This window comes from Anomalospiza imberbis, chromosome 1 (genome assembly GCF_031753505.1).
Source record: "Anomalospiza imberbis isolate Cuckoo-Finch-1a 21T00152 chromosome 1, ASM3175350v1, whole genome shotgun sequence".
NCBI lineage: Eukaryota > Metazoa > Chordata > Aves > Passeriformes > Viduidae > Anomalospiza > Anomalospiza imberbis.
The window spans coordinates 87,534,871-87,551,002 of record NC_089681.1 but is presented as its reverse complement, the minus strand read 5'-3'; the positions used below and the strand labels follow the sequence as shown (position 1 = coordinate 87,551,002).

Here is a 16,132-nt window from a genome sequence, read left to right as displayed (position 1 = left end):
AAACAACTTCTCTCCTTGAGAATGCTTTAACTTCTCAGATGTTTCAGATCTATGAATTAGAGCCATTCAAGAATCATCTTTTGATATTTTTCTGCTTAGGACAGCTGGACCCAAGTTGATGTGATTAAAGCTCAGGGATAAAACTTCAAATGTGGTTGACCCTGTGCTTCACGTATTCACTTCTTAGCATTTGAATCTTGTCCTTATTTCTCATCAGTCCTGGCTTGGGCAAAATTTCCATGTACTTCATTGCCACTAGCATCCACACAGACCTTCCAACTGATTCAGTTACTGGTTAGAAATTTATGTGATACAGTTCTACTGTAGAGGAATCTGGAAAACAGTTTAACTATGAAGCAGTGGTAATTCTACTGATGTAAATATGTACATCAGATTCAAAAGAAAAGAAATAGGCAAGGTCTGAATAGACACTGATTTGTAGCGATGTCCTATGATCTTGGGGGCAGGAGCATCTGTTTCAGAAGAGGAGAATTTGAACCATATGTTACATAAGTAATATGAATGCATGAGTCTGGGATGTTTAGCATGACTCTAATTTTCTTAATGAAGAACCTGTTACATATTACCTGTTAATCTTTACAAATGTGGAGACATCTCATATAATCACCTAGCATGCAAAGGAGGAAAATGGGAATGATGGCACTGGTATTGAATTTTTCAAAAGCAAGTCAGAAAATACTGAAGGAATGCTTCAGAAGTGCAGTCCAGATAAATGTTGTTGGTTTTGAGTCTTGATTCTTCTCTTTTTTTTTTTTTTTTTTTTTTTTTGACTGAACACCAAGTGATAGCATTTTTTTTTTGTGGCTGAAGACTTAACAGAATGTGTTGCTTGGGAACCTAAGACAGCCTGTTCTCTGATGCCTGTGTTGTAGACATCCCAGTCAATCCTGCATTGCAAGTGCACATGATGCAGTGCTTTTTCCTTGGCTCTATGTGGCTTCTCTTAGGAAGCTGCAGAGAATTCCCTTGACCTCCAGCATGGCTCAGGGCCAGCCCAGAGCCATGAACAGCCTTCTCAGCCTCCACTTTCTGAGAGCTACCATGTCTCCGTCTGTGCCTGCCACGGCTCCACCTGCAAGTGTGGCTGGAATATCGCCAGCACTGGTGTGACTGACTGACTCTCCCTGGTCTCCTAAAGCACGTTCTGGAAGCAAGAGCTAATGTGTTTTGAAGCCAGCAGAGCATTTACAGATGTTTTTACTTAGGGTCAATAACATTTAGATGCTGATGACACTTAGGAACAGAGGAATTACTCATGGTTCTGTGTCTGTTGAAAGCTGGGATGGGATTGCCAAAGCATGCAGCTTTATAGTGCTCATTGTAAATGACTTAGTTTTGCATTTGCTCCTGCTGTGTTCTAGGAATGAGGTTTTCTCCATAGGGTACTGTGCCTTTTGTGTATCCTGTGCACTAAGAAGGGCAGCATTGGGTTATCCAGTTTTGGGCTATTCTTGCACTATTTGCTGATATTCTATGTTGCTATAGTGACCTTTCTTCAAAAACAAAAACCCAACAACTTTTAGTTTATATAAATTATACCCCAAATCACTTTAAATACAAAAGAAGTGAACATGTGAATAACAAGGAAGGTTCTGTGGTTTACATACACCTGAAAGTTTGTGTATGTGCATGTATATAATTTGTATATATAGGTCTTGTCCTGTATATATTCTGAAGATTTATAAATTACGTAAGATATAAAATTACAAGACTTTTTTGGAAAAAAAAATTGCCAACAAAAAAGTAATTTTTTTTTAAAACAGAATTAATTTTTTAGTGGTTTAGAGCAACCTAGGCCCCAAAGAATCAGAGTTTTCCAAAAACCTGTCCAAGTTTATTGAAGCTGTCAGTCATTTCTCAAAGTGGTGACAGAAGCAATGGCTTCCTACTGAAATATTCTTAACCTGGATCCTAAGTCCCAATGCCAGACAGAGCTGATTACAGACAGGCAGTGAAAGCTGGGGTTCCTTATGTCAACCTGTGACACCAACTGACAAATACTAGTCTCGGTTTTTTTCTTATTATTATTTTTAATGCTGCTTTTTGAAGCCTAGCTATTTCTCTGCTTTAGCACACTCTAGTTTCTCCTGGGTGCCCTGCAAGTCTTATGGTATGTTCAAGGAAAACAGCACACTGTTGTATTTCCAACAGCAAGTGCTTTCTGTCTATGCATTGTAGTTCATTTCTTTACCATTCTTCTTCCCATTCTGACCTCTGCAGAGTGGGAAGTCAGCTACTGAAAAAAGAGCTGAGTGGAATTGAAGAAGAAGTGCTAGCCAGCTTTGCTAACCTTACAAATGTGGATACTGGATTAAATGGAACAGCAGGACCTTGTGGGAAGGTGAGATTCTATATGAGTGCTCTTTTCCCTGATATGAACTGCTAAATCACTGGATCAATTGCAATCCATTATTATATTTTTGTTTTGTTTTTTTTTTCTCTTTTCATAGTTTAAGAGGATAGAATTTAGCAGGTTTCAAAATATGCTTTCCAGCAAAAGTAACCATATGCTTAAAGAGAATGTCTAAAGCTATTAATGATGAATCATTTGGGCATGGCAAGAGTTCTTCAAAACAGTTTGTCAGCGCTGGCCAAGCAAAGTCTTTCAGCAGGAGATGAGACAGCTATGCCACCATGCAAATGAGACAGGCTTGAAATATGATGAATCTTCTATCTCCTTTTCCTACTCGACTGACACTCGCTTTGAGGAAGGTTGTAAATGCAAGAGAGATTGTGGTATAATTCCTCAGACTGGCGTTTCTGCCCCCCAGTCACTATTCGATTATCTTCCAAATTGCTGTGTTTCAGAGAGATAAAGATTTTTTATGGCTTGCTGACTTGAAACAACCAGAAGAGCCAGAAAAGAGATGGCTAACCGGCCATGCATAGTAATTCCATTGGTAAATGACAAAATCTTTGTTTGTATGACATTTCCAAAGTTACTACAGAAGATGAATCTAAAATACAAAATGTCACATTTGGCATGCAAAACTATCACAATATATTTCAGTATAAAATTCATAGAGGCGTTTAATTTAGAATGTGTTTAATAACGAAGGCTGCCTGCATCAGTAATCCTGCCTTGAGGTTTAAAAAGATTGTCTTATTTATTCATATAATGTTAATTTTTTTTATATATGATTCAGAAACCAAAAATATTAAGGTTAAATCTTCATTGTTAATTAAGATTTTCTAATTAAGCTGAAAATAATTGTCATTCAGATTAGTTGTTAAGTATGGTTTGTGTTGAGAAACAAAAGAAGTTTAACAAATTCAACTGTTTATTTAACTGCTTAATTTAATTCCAGAAGCTTTCTATCTATATGGAAATATGCTATCTCTTCCAAAATAAATCCAAGGCAGGATTAAAGAAGAGATTATTAGCTACTGTAGGCTTAAACTGTGAGACCACTAAACCTGGTAGTCAAGGTAGCCATGTGATTCCTAAATGTGGCAATGTGGGTTCTGATATCCAGTTGCATTAAAAGAAGACCTAGCACTAGTCTTTTCTCAAAATAATGCAAGAAATTGATTTCTTGGGGAAAAGAGAAACAACAATGCTGATTTTAAGCACTATATAATTAGTTATGGCAGAAACAGTTTTATCCATTCAAATCAACACTGGAGCCTAACTGGGAGTCCCTGTTGTGTGCCTGACCCTGCAGATTGCATTTGGGCAGCACCAAAATATCTTCTGGTACAGTGGGACAGACCCTATGCCATTATTCAGACAAAGCTGGGTAAAGATCATGCCATTGGACCTGTTCCCCTCCACAAACCTCCACACTGGGAAGCTCAGCATACAAGGAAAGCACTAGAAAAGCATTTCCTTACTAAATATTCTGAAACTCAGACAACATCTTGTCAACAGCAAGCGGCAGATGTTTTCTTTTGTCTGGACTTGGAATAAGGGTGCCTGTAGGGAGTTTTTATTAAACTCTACACGTGTTGCACTTTGATTACTATTTTTAAGAGAATGTGATTATGATAATCAGAAGGTGAAAGGATAGTCTGCATGTTACACAGCACTAATAGCTTTGGCAAGGCTAATAATTAGTATAAAAACATGGCCTGCCCTGTCTTTCACTCTGTGCCTGCAGCTTGCTCATCACATCATATATTGTGCTGGTCTTGAAAAGCACGCTGTATTTTTGAAGGTATTGTTTTCCAGTTAATTCTGCCTCATTATTGTAGGGTAGTGTCTTCTGGTGTCATACTTCACCAGCTCCACCTTCCCCCCAAGGATGCTGAACATTTTATTAGTAGTATTTGTATTGTTTTTTCTTTTATCTACCATCTCTATGACTTTTGACCTCCCTAATTGCAGATCCTTGGTAAGCAGTAGGTAATTGCAGGTTGAACAAGAAGCGTGTTGTCTGCTTTTCAGTAGTTATTTTCTGGAAGAAATTTGTCCTTGCTAATTGTATGGTTAAAGTGAGCCCAGCCCAGATCAGTAACTCTGAACCTTCTCCTTAGGTTGACTGCTCCAAGATGCCACAGCCGCTAGAAATTCGCCTCAGATGCCTGAGGGGAGTCAAAGATAAGGTCCCTAAAGGCCTCTACACTCTCAAAGTTTCTGTTCTCGGCCGCTTAGGTGGTGCTGTGGTGGAGTGGCCTGAACTGGAGGAGCAGCCTCAGGCCAGGACGACGCGGCCTGTTAGTCACGGTGGAAACTTCTACAACACTGAAATCTACTTTGGACAAAGTATCCAGACAGTAAGCAACACTTCATAAATATTCTGTCTTTGCTTTGAAAGTTAAAACACATCCACCCTTTCTCCTTTAGGCTTATATATTTAATGCATTCCCTCATGTTAATAATTTATTTAATAATTTAAGGTGCAATTTAGGAAGGTGCAATATTTTTCCCCCTAGCTTAACCTCATCACTCACCTTAAAGGTGCCAAACATACGCTACATCATATAGTGTTTTCAGCTAATTTTAAATTTTACTTTTATTCTCTCTTATCTATGCAGCTTGTCAGCTATGTAATTTGATTTCTGTAAAGTAGCTTTAGAATAATAAATGAATGAGTGGGTGTATATAAACACATGAATGCCCAAATCCTTCTGTGAGTATTTAGGTCCATTGACCCCCATTTGCCAAAAAAGCGGCATTTGGATTATTTTGGAAGGAGCCCAAAGACTTGAGGCTCTATTCTGTCTTTTGCAACTGAGGCACACGTATTTTCCTGCCTAAGCATGCTGTGCATGGCAGGATTGTTGTGTGTCAGTTGCTCACTGTAGCAGCTAATGCCCGATGCTGGTTGGAACATTGGTCTCAGATAAACTCTCTGGCACATGAAAGCTTCTTTACAGTTTGAAAAAGAATCTTCATCCCTCTCAGTTTTTTTTTTTTTTTTTTTTTTTTTTTTTTTTTTTGGTGCATGTTATGAGGCATTGGTAGAATGAGGAGTCTTTTCTGTTTTCAGTAGTTTATTTTGTGGTATGACCTGAATGATAGATTTCCTCCTCCATGTGTTCTGTTGTGTAGATGCAGAAAAGACAGACAGTCCCTATCCCAAAGAGCTTTCAGATAAAGCAAATTTTATGTGTGGCACTGATGCCTTCAGTTATTTGCAGATAAGTAATTTCTGATGTTGGGTTTGTTATACATAAAGTGCTGCTAAGTCACATTTTCTGCTTTTTAATTCTTTTTCACCTGTGATGGGTAACAAACAGTGTCTGTAAATACAGCTATTGGTGCAAAAGGAATTGTATAGAGAGGGAAACTGCGAATGGGACTTTCACACCATGTTAAAACAAACCCATGCATCCGTCAGAGAAATCACTGATTACTGTGATTCCCTCCTAAGCAGGATGCACGCATCCAGATTATTTGCCTTGAAGTATTGTCTTGAAAGAAGACTTGGCACTAGGACTGAATGACTCTAGCATGTCCTGCTTCTTACTTTCAGCATCACATTTATTCTAGGTCATTGCAGGTTTTGCACTTTCAGGTTTGCTTCAAAGTTCTCTTGGAGTTTCACAGGGGACATTTAATTAGCATCTTCACCAAACTTCATTTTTAGACTAGTGAACTGGGGTGCAGGAATTGGGCAAGTTCCCTTAAAATACAAGAATAGGAGAAGTTGGATTCAATGACCTGTTGATATTCCCTATCTTCATTACTGAGTGATATACAGCAAAAGCCATAGTTTTAGAGAGCCCTCTCCACCAGCTCATTTTGGAGATACAGGGTTTGTTGTACCCTGGATGACTCTACCTTTTTGTTCTTCTACCTTGGTGGTGGTTCACAACGTTAAAATATGTTTGAAAAGAAACCTTTAGTGTGTGTGCTGAGATATGAGGCAAATTTTAGGCTTCAAATGCTTAGCATCTACCACAAGACTTAGGGTAAGTAGTGAGATCTTAGTGGTGAGCTCCAGGTGAACATCTGGGTTTGAACAGAAACTTACACGCATCACTGCTGCCCTGGGATATATTATGGTGTGAGAAATAGAAGTGCTTACAAATGAAGAATATGCTTTTGTTTCCACTGGCCAGAATAATAATAGGAGTTCAGTATAAACATGGTGAAAATGAAGACATGCATGCTTGGTATTGAAGGAAAGCCTAATTTTAACTAATATATTAGAGAAATTGTTCCAGAACACTACATCCTTCCAAAAATAATAACCCTGTCATGTCGGCAAAGTTGGTGTCAGCGTGGGTTACCTGCTGCGTACAGAAAGTGCTGGTCATGTAAGTTAGATCTGCCTCAGGGCTAGTCTGACTTGCACACCCGACCTTTCAAAAATGTTTTTTGTTCATTAATCAATGTTCTTTGCTCCAGCTTACCAGCTTCCCCTCTTTCCGCTCCTTCATTGTCCTTCTTTTTAGTTTGTCAACCTACCTCTCCCAGTAACCCCTGACTACATACTAGACAGAGGCTCCTAATAGCTCCAGTTGAATTTTATTTATCCTTCAGTAAGGCCAGACAGTCACACAAGTAATTTATTTTTCTTAAATTATGCTGAAAGAAACATGTATGAATGCTTTGGATTGTGGTAAAACACGGTTGCTGTTTCAAATGACTTTTTACAATTTTGCGAATAGCAACGAACTGCATGATCTGAAGGGGACTTGTTTTAGAATCAGCATTTCAAGGATATTTTCATATATTTAGTTTATGCAAGTGGGCTTTAGGCTTTGATAGATTAAGTCTGTATGGTTTAGGCAAAGTGGGAGCTATTCTGAAGTTTCACCTATATTATAAAACAAACTCAATGTGAATTTAAGATTAAAAATTTGCAGTATAGGTTAACTGGTGGTGAAGAAGCTGTGTTCCTAAAATTCCAATATATTTTTGCACTGCCAGGTTTTTCTCAGGTCTGGAATGGAAGTTGAGTAGAGAGAGGATAGGAAAGAAGATGAGATGCTTACTGTGCATTAGAGTAAGGCAGTTATGTACCTAGGTTGTCCTTGGCAGCATCTGTACAGATGTGGCTGCATCATCTTTACACTAGAACAAGGATTTTACAAGTATAGCTTCCTTATTGCTGTCTCATGGTGGCTAAGATCCTACTGTGGATAAGACCTAAGCAGCCAGTTAATTTTTTTGATCATGGTTTATTTAAAGCAGTGTTTTATTTCACAAGATTATGTCCCAGTGTTAGCAAGTCCATTTTTCACCTAAATGATGACTTGAAAGAGTTGCAGTATAGTTTAATTTCACTCAGAAAAAGAAAGTTCTTGGGTTTTTTTTTGTTTTTTTTTTTTTGTTTTTTTTTTTCCCTGTCTGGCTTTTCTTAAGTTCAGTAGACATTAAAATAATTGTATGAAACAATTACAACAATAAGAACAAATCTTTATTTTTCAGAATCAAAATATTCATTGGCTTCAATGTAATAAATGTTGGAGTCTGGTAAAAATGCTTCTCTTCTTTTAGAAAATTATTTTCAGCTATAATTTCAATTATCAGGACCAAAATATTTTATTGAAAATTGCCAACTTTGCCTACAGGGTAGGAACCTTTAAGGAATATGTTCCTATTTCAAGTATTTGCAATTTCTGAAACGCTTCTTTAGAAAAAAATATTGCCTATTAAGAGGAGTTTTTATTCAGAATGGGAAGTTCAGACAGGAAATTTTCAGCTCCTGTGAAGGGCACTATAAGCCAATGACGTTGCCTGCAAGTGACATTTAAAAAGCATTCATTACGCTGTCCAGTCACCTGGGAAGTCAGTCCAGCACTGCTGAACAGAAACAGGGACAATTGTGTCAGGGCTGAGCTCCCCAAACTGGTTTTTAACCCCGGTCTCGCTGCATCCATTTGTCATCAATCCTTATTCTGTGAGAGCCTTTCAAAATTGGCACTTCAGCAAAAGAGGTGTGAGTTCCACAAGTGTGTAAGCACTTTTCCCCAGCATACCTGGAACTTGGGATAGTACTGAGTCTGTTCATATGCATGAAAAGTTACCATTGCTGACAGAACAGTTCACAGAACTGAGGATTTTTAAAGCCTATATCAACTGGTTAATATTTATGTATCAGCGTGGCGAGGTACTAGCAATATTATAACAGTAGCTGGGTACCATTTTGTTTTACTTGAGGGAAATTCAATATGAATAAAACAGCAACTTTTCAAACATGACATTTAATCCACTCATGTAAATCATACCAGGAGATCTATTATTCATTATTAAAAGGGCACCATATTTTTATTATACTGAAAATGAAACACAAATGCTGTGAAAAATTTAGTGCCTTTTCCTGAAGTTTCAGGACACTTATCATGCAGTCATCTAGCAGGGGCTGACACTCATTTTAAAATATAGCTACAAAATTAATAAATTTAAACTCTTGCTTGGAACAAGAGGATGTTCTATTTCACTGAATGAGGGATTTATTATTTATTTAAGCCTTCCTAAATACTTCAGATGGCAAAGTCCTTTGATAATGTTCACATTTGGAGTTAGATTTGTAACGAATAAAGTTCATATCTTTGTTGTTATTAGTCATTTCCAGCATTTTCTTCCCTGAAGTGCATTTTGAAAACTACATATATCAGAAACTGATTAACATGACCTTAGGTATTAATTCTTAAAATATGATGAAACAAACAGTTTCAAGGACATTATTTTCTGTGTGTCAGCAGCTGTCTAAGGACTATGATGCCTTTAATAATTACAAAACTGGGTATCATTAGGAAAAGTAGACCACACACTTCCCTTTTCCCCCTCCTCCTCCCTCCTGGTTTATTTTATTCTTGAGTGAAAGGCTGGCACAAGTGAAGAACATCTAGCTCTAGGACACTTTATAGGACATAACATAAGAGTTTGATACAATATGAAAAAAGATAGTGCTTGGCAGTGCCAGAGGACTTTCAAAATGAGAGCCACTTAAATTTTCTCTGGATGCAATTATTTGTAGTTGGGATGAAAAGGTGCTACGTGAACCTTTTGGTAAATTCAAGAACTAAGCTTATACAGATGCTTGTATTTATTTGAAGACTGCAGTGATGATTTTTTTTTTTTTCATGGAGAAGGAACTCATACTTTTTACTGCTTTTATTTTGTTTACCTGAGTTTGTTTGGGGGTCTGGTCTTTGACTGCCATTTGCTAGATATCTCTGCAACAACTCCTCAAAATGCACATTCTCAGATCAATTCTTACAAAGCTATTACATATTAGAATGTGATGTGTCTACTTTGTTTAGCACTGTGCAATTTATTTACGTATCTAAAAGGTTACTACTTATCCTGAGTTTTGTTTTTTGATTATTAATTGGAGTTACTTTTCACATGTTGTCTGGTCATTGTGCTCCAGTGGAGATTTTTCTTAGAAACACCTGCTGGAATGCAGTGTGTGTGCTGGATCACCTTAAAGCAATGCATGCTGCCCAAAAACCTCAAAAATGTGATCTATGTTACAATGCATCATATCTGACTAGAGGAAAGTATGTAGCCTGCTTTGGTAAATCTAGCAGACATATGTTAAACATCAAAGGTGTCTGGGGACAGCATTTTATTTTGGACCACTCCATGGTTTATTCCCCACTTAATTGGAAATTATATCTGTAAGAGAGCTTGACGTGAACCATAGGATACAATAGTTGTAAAAAAGTGATACATTATCTAGGGCAAACCAGCAGGAAGGCAGAATGCAACTTCTGCCTGTATCCTTAGCTCCAAGTGAATCCCAAGCAACAGAGAACACCAAGAGCAAAATTATTGCCAGCCCAAACAAAAAAATTCTGTAGTTGGAAAAAAAGAGCATCTCCATGACTCACCAGAGCTGACAGTCTGGAACTGTGAAAAGGGACTTAAACTTGTATTTGCAAGTCATGGGAATGCTGTTTTTGGGGGATTTTTTTTTTGTTTGTTTTTTTTTTTTTTTTTTTTTTTTTTTTGTTTTTTTTGGTGTTTTTTTTTTTTGTTTTTTTTTTTTTTTTTTGCCTTAGCATACTTGGTTTTAAAGCATTTCACATTGTAAATAATTATCTGTGAGCTCAGAATGAGCAGGGTAGTTGCAAAGCTGTACAACAGAAATGGGAAGAATACTTTATGCAACCAAAGAACAGAAAATGATCCTGCTTAATCACACAATTTTCAAGCAGAGCACACAAGGAAAAATTATTTTGTTCTCAGAGGTTGGTCTTCCTCTCCTCTTGTGGAAAGAGCAGAGCCTAACTAAGTCTGGACTGTCCAGGAAATGCCAAAGGAGCATGAACTCTGGATTGTTACTGCTTCTCTTGCAAGTGAGTGTTGCTGCATCTCTGGCTGGACAGATTGCTACCTGAGGTGTGATGAGGAATCCAGAACAGCATCAGGGAAAAGACATGAGATGGAGCAGCTGCTGGACCAAGAAAGAGAGGAAAGCTGCCTGCTCCTCCTCTGGAGCCTGTGGCAGGCAGAGCGGCACTGCTGCGTGACTCAGCCCTGCATGCCAAATGAGCCACGTCTTCATGAGACTCCTTGGCTCCAAGTGGTTTCTGGGCAAAGTACGTGTCCTCTTGACACAAAAGAAATAAACTTTGCTGTATCGTGTCTGTAGTCCATGTTATCCTGGGAAACTCATGCTCTAACCGTGCTGAAATCAGTATCAGGGATAAATAAGTGAAATGGCAGCGTCAGGAGAATGAACTGGGGTTCCTGCTTCCCTCTCACAAAGACAGTTTCTCCCTCACAAGATGAGGTCAGAATCCACCCAGGCCAGTATATCACCAGAAGCGCTCGGGGAGGCAGGAGCTGGATGTACCATACATTACTACTCCCTGCTGGTCCAAGAGCAGAAAAGAATTAACAGCAGATGTGCCAGGACAATTAGCAACAGATGCAGAGGCTAAAGCTCACAGAATGCAAACATTATTCCTCTATATTAGGGAAGATAAAAGGCCAGATTCTGGTCCTCTGGTGTAAGGTACTTGTGCATGAGATGCTGCTGGAGCTAACTGTGGGCTGAGTTATCACTCCTAGAGAAGAGGCAGGCAATGGGGAGTTGTTGCTGCTCTGGTAGCATGGGGGAGGGCAGGTGTTTGCACTGGGGCACTCGGTGTGACTCTGGGGTGGTTTGGCACAGTGTGTCAGGAGGAATCCTGATCTCTGCCACCACTGAAAGCAGTGAATAAATTGCCTGCTTACAAATACTGCTGTCCTATGCTCCTGGCAGGTCATGAGCCTGAGCTTATGTGCTGTGGCCCAACAGCTGCTGGTCCATAGTCTACTGCTGTCAGGGAGGTTAGGTGCCAGGAAAGATGGTGGTACTGCTTAAAGGCCTAAGGAGACCTGCAAGCTGCACAGAGAGGAGTCAGGGAGTCATTTTACCTGTGCCAGGCTTGAAAGGCCTATTCTTTTAGAGAACAGGGGAAAAAAATAATTGTGGGGAAATTAATGATATGTCACTGTATGGTCCTCCTCTGATTTGTGTGTTATTTTGTATTCAGATACTTGTTTGAAGACAGGCAGTGATGGAAAGCTGGGGAAATAAGTTTTCAGCTATTCCAGAACATTCTGGTGATAGATAGGGACTTTTGGAAAAACTCTAATAACATGATATTTTATTTTTACTTCAGTCCAGGTTTCTATTTCCTCCCCTCTGGCCTTTTATAAATTTCAGAGTTACACAAACACTTCCTAAGAATGCCCTTCTCCCTGCCTGTATGCTGGCCTTGCACATAAACAGGGAGAGCTTGAAATCTGGTTGTGAAAGCTCCCCTTTAATTGGTAAATAACAGCCTTATCTCCAGCACTACTCATTTGACATAGTAAAGTAAATTTTATTTGTTAATGATGGGAACCATTTCCTATTTAAAAGGTTTTCTACCTGTGTTTTACACCAGAGACATTCATGTGCTGCTGTTTTCATAATCAGAAATGGGTTGTTAGTTTATATAGCATTTTTCAAGATTCTTCTCTATAGCAAGTAAACATTAAATTGCCTTTGCATATTTTAATTCACATTAATCTGTTTGAATTGTATTGGTCAAATTTTTGTATGATATGTGACTTTTGTCCATTATTTTTTTCTAAATTGAAAGCATTTGAAGGTGCAGAGGAAAGAAGAAAAAGTTTATTTCTTCTCTGACAAGGTTAAAGCCCAATAGTAAGTCAGACAAAAGCCCCCAAAAGCTCACACTGGATATGTTTATTGAAATATTCAAATAGAATTCATTCTCTCTATAGAGTGAAACTATGGTGGCATATGGGGAAGTAAGATATATTACAATAAAACTGATATAAAACAGTTGAATTCAGAAACAGTGGCAGGAGATAATTTTAGTTCATTATGATTTAATTCAATTAAATGCAACACTGTTAACTGCAGACTAAGAAGTATTACTTGTGCCTGTGCAGGCACACACAAACATTATTTATTCTCTGCTGCATCTCTCTTTGCAGAAGAAATTACACCAGTGAAAGGGGGGTGCTTGATGCTTTCATAGCACTGTAAAACTCTCTATACCTCACAGACGTCAGTGGAAATTTGACCTGAGCAAGGAGAAACATTGAGGTAAGGTGTTGGAGAGTGGACCCCTAAAAACCCAGGAAGATGTGCTTAGGTAGTATACACTCTTTGAATGTCAACAATGTTGGTGCAGGCTTGTGGATTAATTTGCCAGATAGTGCCTCAAATGAGGTTAGCACCAGCAGGGAAAATATAGCTCCTAATTTTATTTTTTTTCTTCAGAACAAAAAAAAATCCATCAGAACAAACTGCTTAGTTTGAGCTGCCTGTGCCTTGTCTATCCCAGGCACTGCTCTGAGTCTCCTGAAGGAGAGAAGTTACTGATCCCTGTCCTCCTCCTCCACTTACCTAAGCTGTTCCCTGCTCTGTACCTGAGCACAGCAGCTCAAACCCACAGAGGCAGAAAAGCATTCAAGGTCCGTGGGTTTCAATCTGAGCTATCTGCCTAAATGCCTTTGTGCATACATGCCTAAGGGCTGTGCTGGCCATGTCCCAAATCCCAACTCAGGCTCACAGCCGAGGAGGAGGCTAATGAAGGGCAAGTGGCACAGGACTGAGCTCTCTCCTCTCTCCCAGGGCTTCCTGACCCTGTGGGTGTGGGATGGTGAGCTGTGACAGAGAGTGTGTTTGTTGTGGCAGTGGAAAAAGGCTTAGCATGGACCCAAAGGCACCTGCATGAATGCATGACATGATGCCATAGAGTAACAGGTACAAGCTTGGCTGGCATTTTTGAATGGATTCAACAGAAAGAAATTTCTTATTTGTCAGGTATGTTTTATTTGACTGTGTAAGCTGAGATGTGTGACACTGTCCTACCTGGGTCAGGCACCCAGTGTTCATGCTTAAGGACTCCCTATAGTCTTTACAACCTCAGACTGTGTAGAGACAGGTGTATTATAAAGTCCTTGCTTGTGTTTTGTGATTATCTGTTTCCATCGTGGTGTGGTTTAAACACCCATCTCCTGTAGCTGCAAACAAAAGGATTCTTCCAGTCCCAAAGAGTGAATCTGCAGTTCAGATCTAGGATAAAGTCTTACAGCAAATGAACAATAACTGTGAACCAGAAACAAAGAAATAAAATTTTAATAGTGACGATGATTACCCTTACCCCAGCTGCTTGACCGCTGTCTGTTTATACGTAAGCTATCAGAAGAGCATATACTGTTGAATTATCTTAAGACAAGAGTCATCCTGGGAAGCAAGAGAGAAACTGAAAAGGGGGCTGTGATACAGCAGTGATTTCATCTGCGAATGCTTTGGGAGTGTTTGCTATTGCAGGTAACTGTCTTTGATCACAGCCTTATAACTATCACCTTTAATTTGTAGCACAGAGGTTACTATCTAGCACCCAGCTAGCCAAATGAAATGTATGGCTTGATTAAGGATCTCTTTTGTCAGTAATTTGTGCCTAATGTTTTTAGCTTTCCCACGGGCTGTTACAGAAAATGGTAAATCTGGTTTAAATGAAACCTGATACTGTTAATGGTTTAATAGCAGCTGCCACAGGGTTATGGCATTTTTCAACAGATGCTTCTGTTTCATTTTAAGCCTAAACTAAGTCTTAGAATATATTTACATAATTATTATAAAGTACACATACATAATAATGACAATATTTATAATTTTACAAGATTTCCTTAAATGACTTTGCTGTTATCTAATCACAATATGAAGCTTGAAAAAGGAAGGCATATTATTAGAAATAATAATTTATATTCACCTCTTCAAAAAAAGTTGTAGAATGCAGCACAACTGTGAAAACTTGTCATCTCCTAACATGGCAGTTATTGGTGTAGGCAAATCCCTTGCTGCTTCAGAAAAGGAGACAAAAAGCTTTGCTGCACCTGAATTATGTTTGTTATCTTGCCTACTGTTCAGTCAGGAGTATAAAAGAAGTGATGCTTGTATTCAAATATACACATCAAGAAAGAACTGTGTCGAGGTGTGTACATACATACAGAAATACTTGAAGCACTGAAGATTTGTCGATGATTATTGGCTGCATGATGTTCTCTGACTGAGGAAATCCCTACTAATTTAAGGAGACTTTGGCATTTTAGGCTGGTCATATTGGGTGATTGGTTTGAATGGATTTCTTCTATTTGGAGGTCTTATTCTTGACTTCCAAGAAGTAGTGAGGATATATCCTACAGGATATTCAGAGTGAGAGGATGCTCCTGAATATTGTGGCCTTCTGCAAGTATGTGTCTATTCACAGTGAGGAGAGAAGGAGAAAAGGCTCCTCTTTCTTTGCCTTGGCTGGAAGGCAAGGTAATGTTGAGCAGGCAATTGTACCAAGGCATTTGCTGCTAGGAACTGTGAGGACTGATATGGGAACAGTAAAACATGAAAAACATGCAAATAACAGAAAATTGTCTCTATTAAAGAAGCATCCAAGATTGTTTATTTAAGAGATTAGGCAGTCACAGTTCTCTCAGGAGAATGTGTAGGAGCAGTGGTGAAGCAGATGTTTCACTGTGTGAGGTGTGTAGCTGATGTATTTGCTCCCCTTGTCCCCAGGGTGACTACCCTTCATAGCTGTTAGCCTGGGTATGATGGCAGTCATCTTCTGTGTTCTAGCTTTTGTAGGGGTTTTGTTTTATTTGTTCTTTTGAATGTATTAGAATTGTTCAACAGCACCTGGGTCAATGCCCACTTTAATTAACGAAAACAGTTAAAAATGTGGCATAGGACCAGATTTCTTTTTCTTTGTGTTTACTCTTCTTTCTTCTGTACCCACCAAAACCTTACAGATGGATTTACATAAGTTCATTACTCCAGAATGTTTCTTCACCACTAGATTTCAAGTCTTTGCCATGGGAACACAATTGCTTCTGGCCCCAAGGCATTGGTAACCCTCTTCCACACCTCCAAGCTGCTCAGAAGAATATCTATACCTATCTTATGAAAAGTGTAAACTGTATTTGCCAGTTCTCTCTGAGGACTTTTAACCTCAAAATCCTTTTAAACCCTACACTGAGGTTCACATACTTTTCACTAAGAGCTTTAAATTAAAGGAAGAAGGCTATTAAGTACCAACATCATTCCCACAGCTGGGTGGAGGAGAGTTTGTGACTCAGTGAGGAGCAAATGTGCAAGTGTTCTTATTGGATGTTTGGATGAACTTTCCAAAGCTGCTGCAAAACTAATCCAGTGGTGAAACTCAGCAGGCCCTCACAGGGACACCTCAGATTTCCAAGTTG

At 38.8% G+C, this 16,132-nt stretch overlaps 1 protein-coding gene across 1 annotated transcript in view; it reads left to right on the top strand.

Annotated features, from left to right (window-relative positions):
* Window positions 1-16,132, top strand: part of LOC137471478 (uncharacterized) — a 158,771-nt gene that overhangs the window by 41,211 nt on the left and 101,428 nt on the right. The window contains exons 8-9 of the mRNA XM_068185896.1: window positions 2,242-2,362; window positions 4,498-4,737. Coding sequence (XP_068041997.1) covers window positions 2,242-2,362; window positions 4,498-4,737 — 361 coding nt within the window. The remainder of the gene's footprint in view (window positions 1-2,241; window positions 2,363-4,497; window positions 4,738-16,132) is intronic.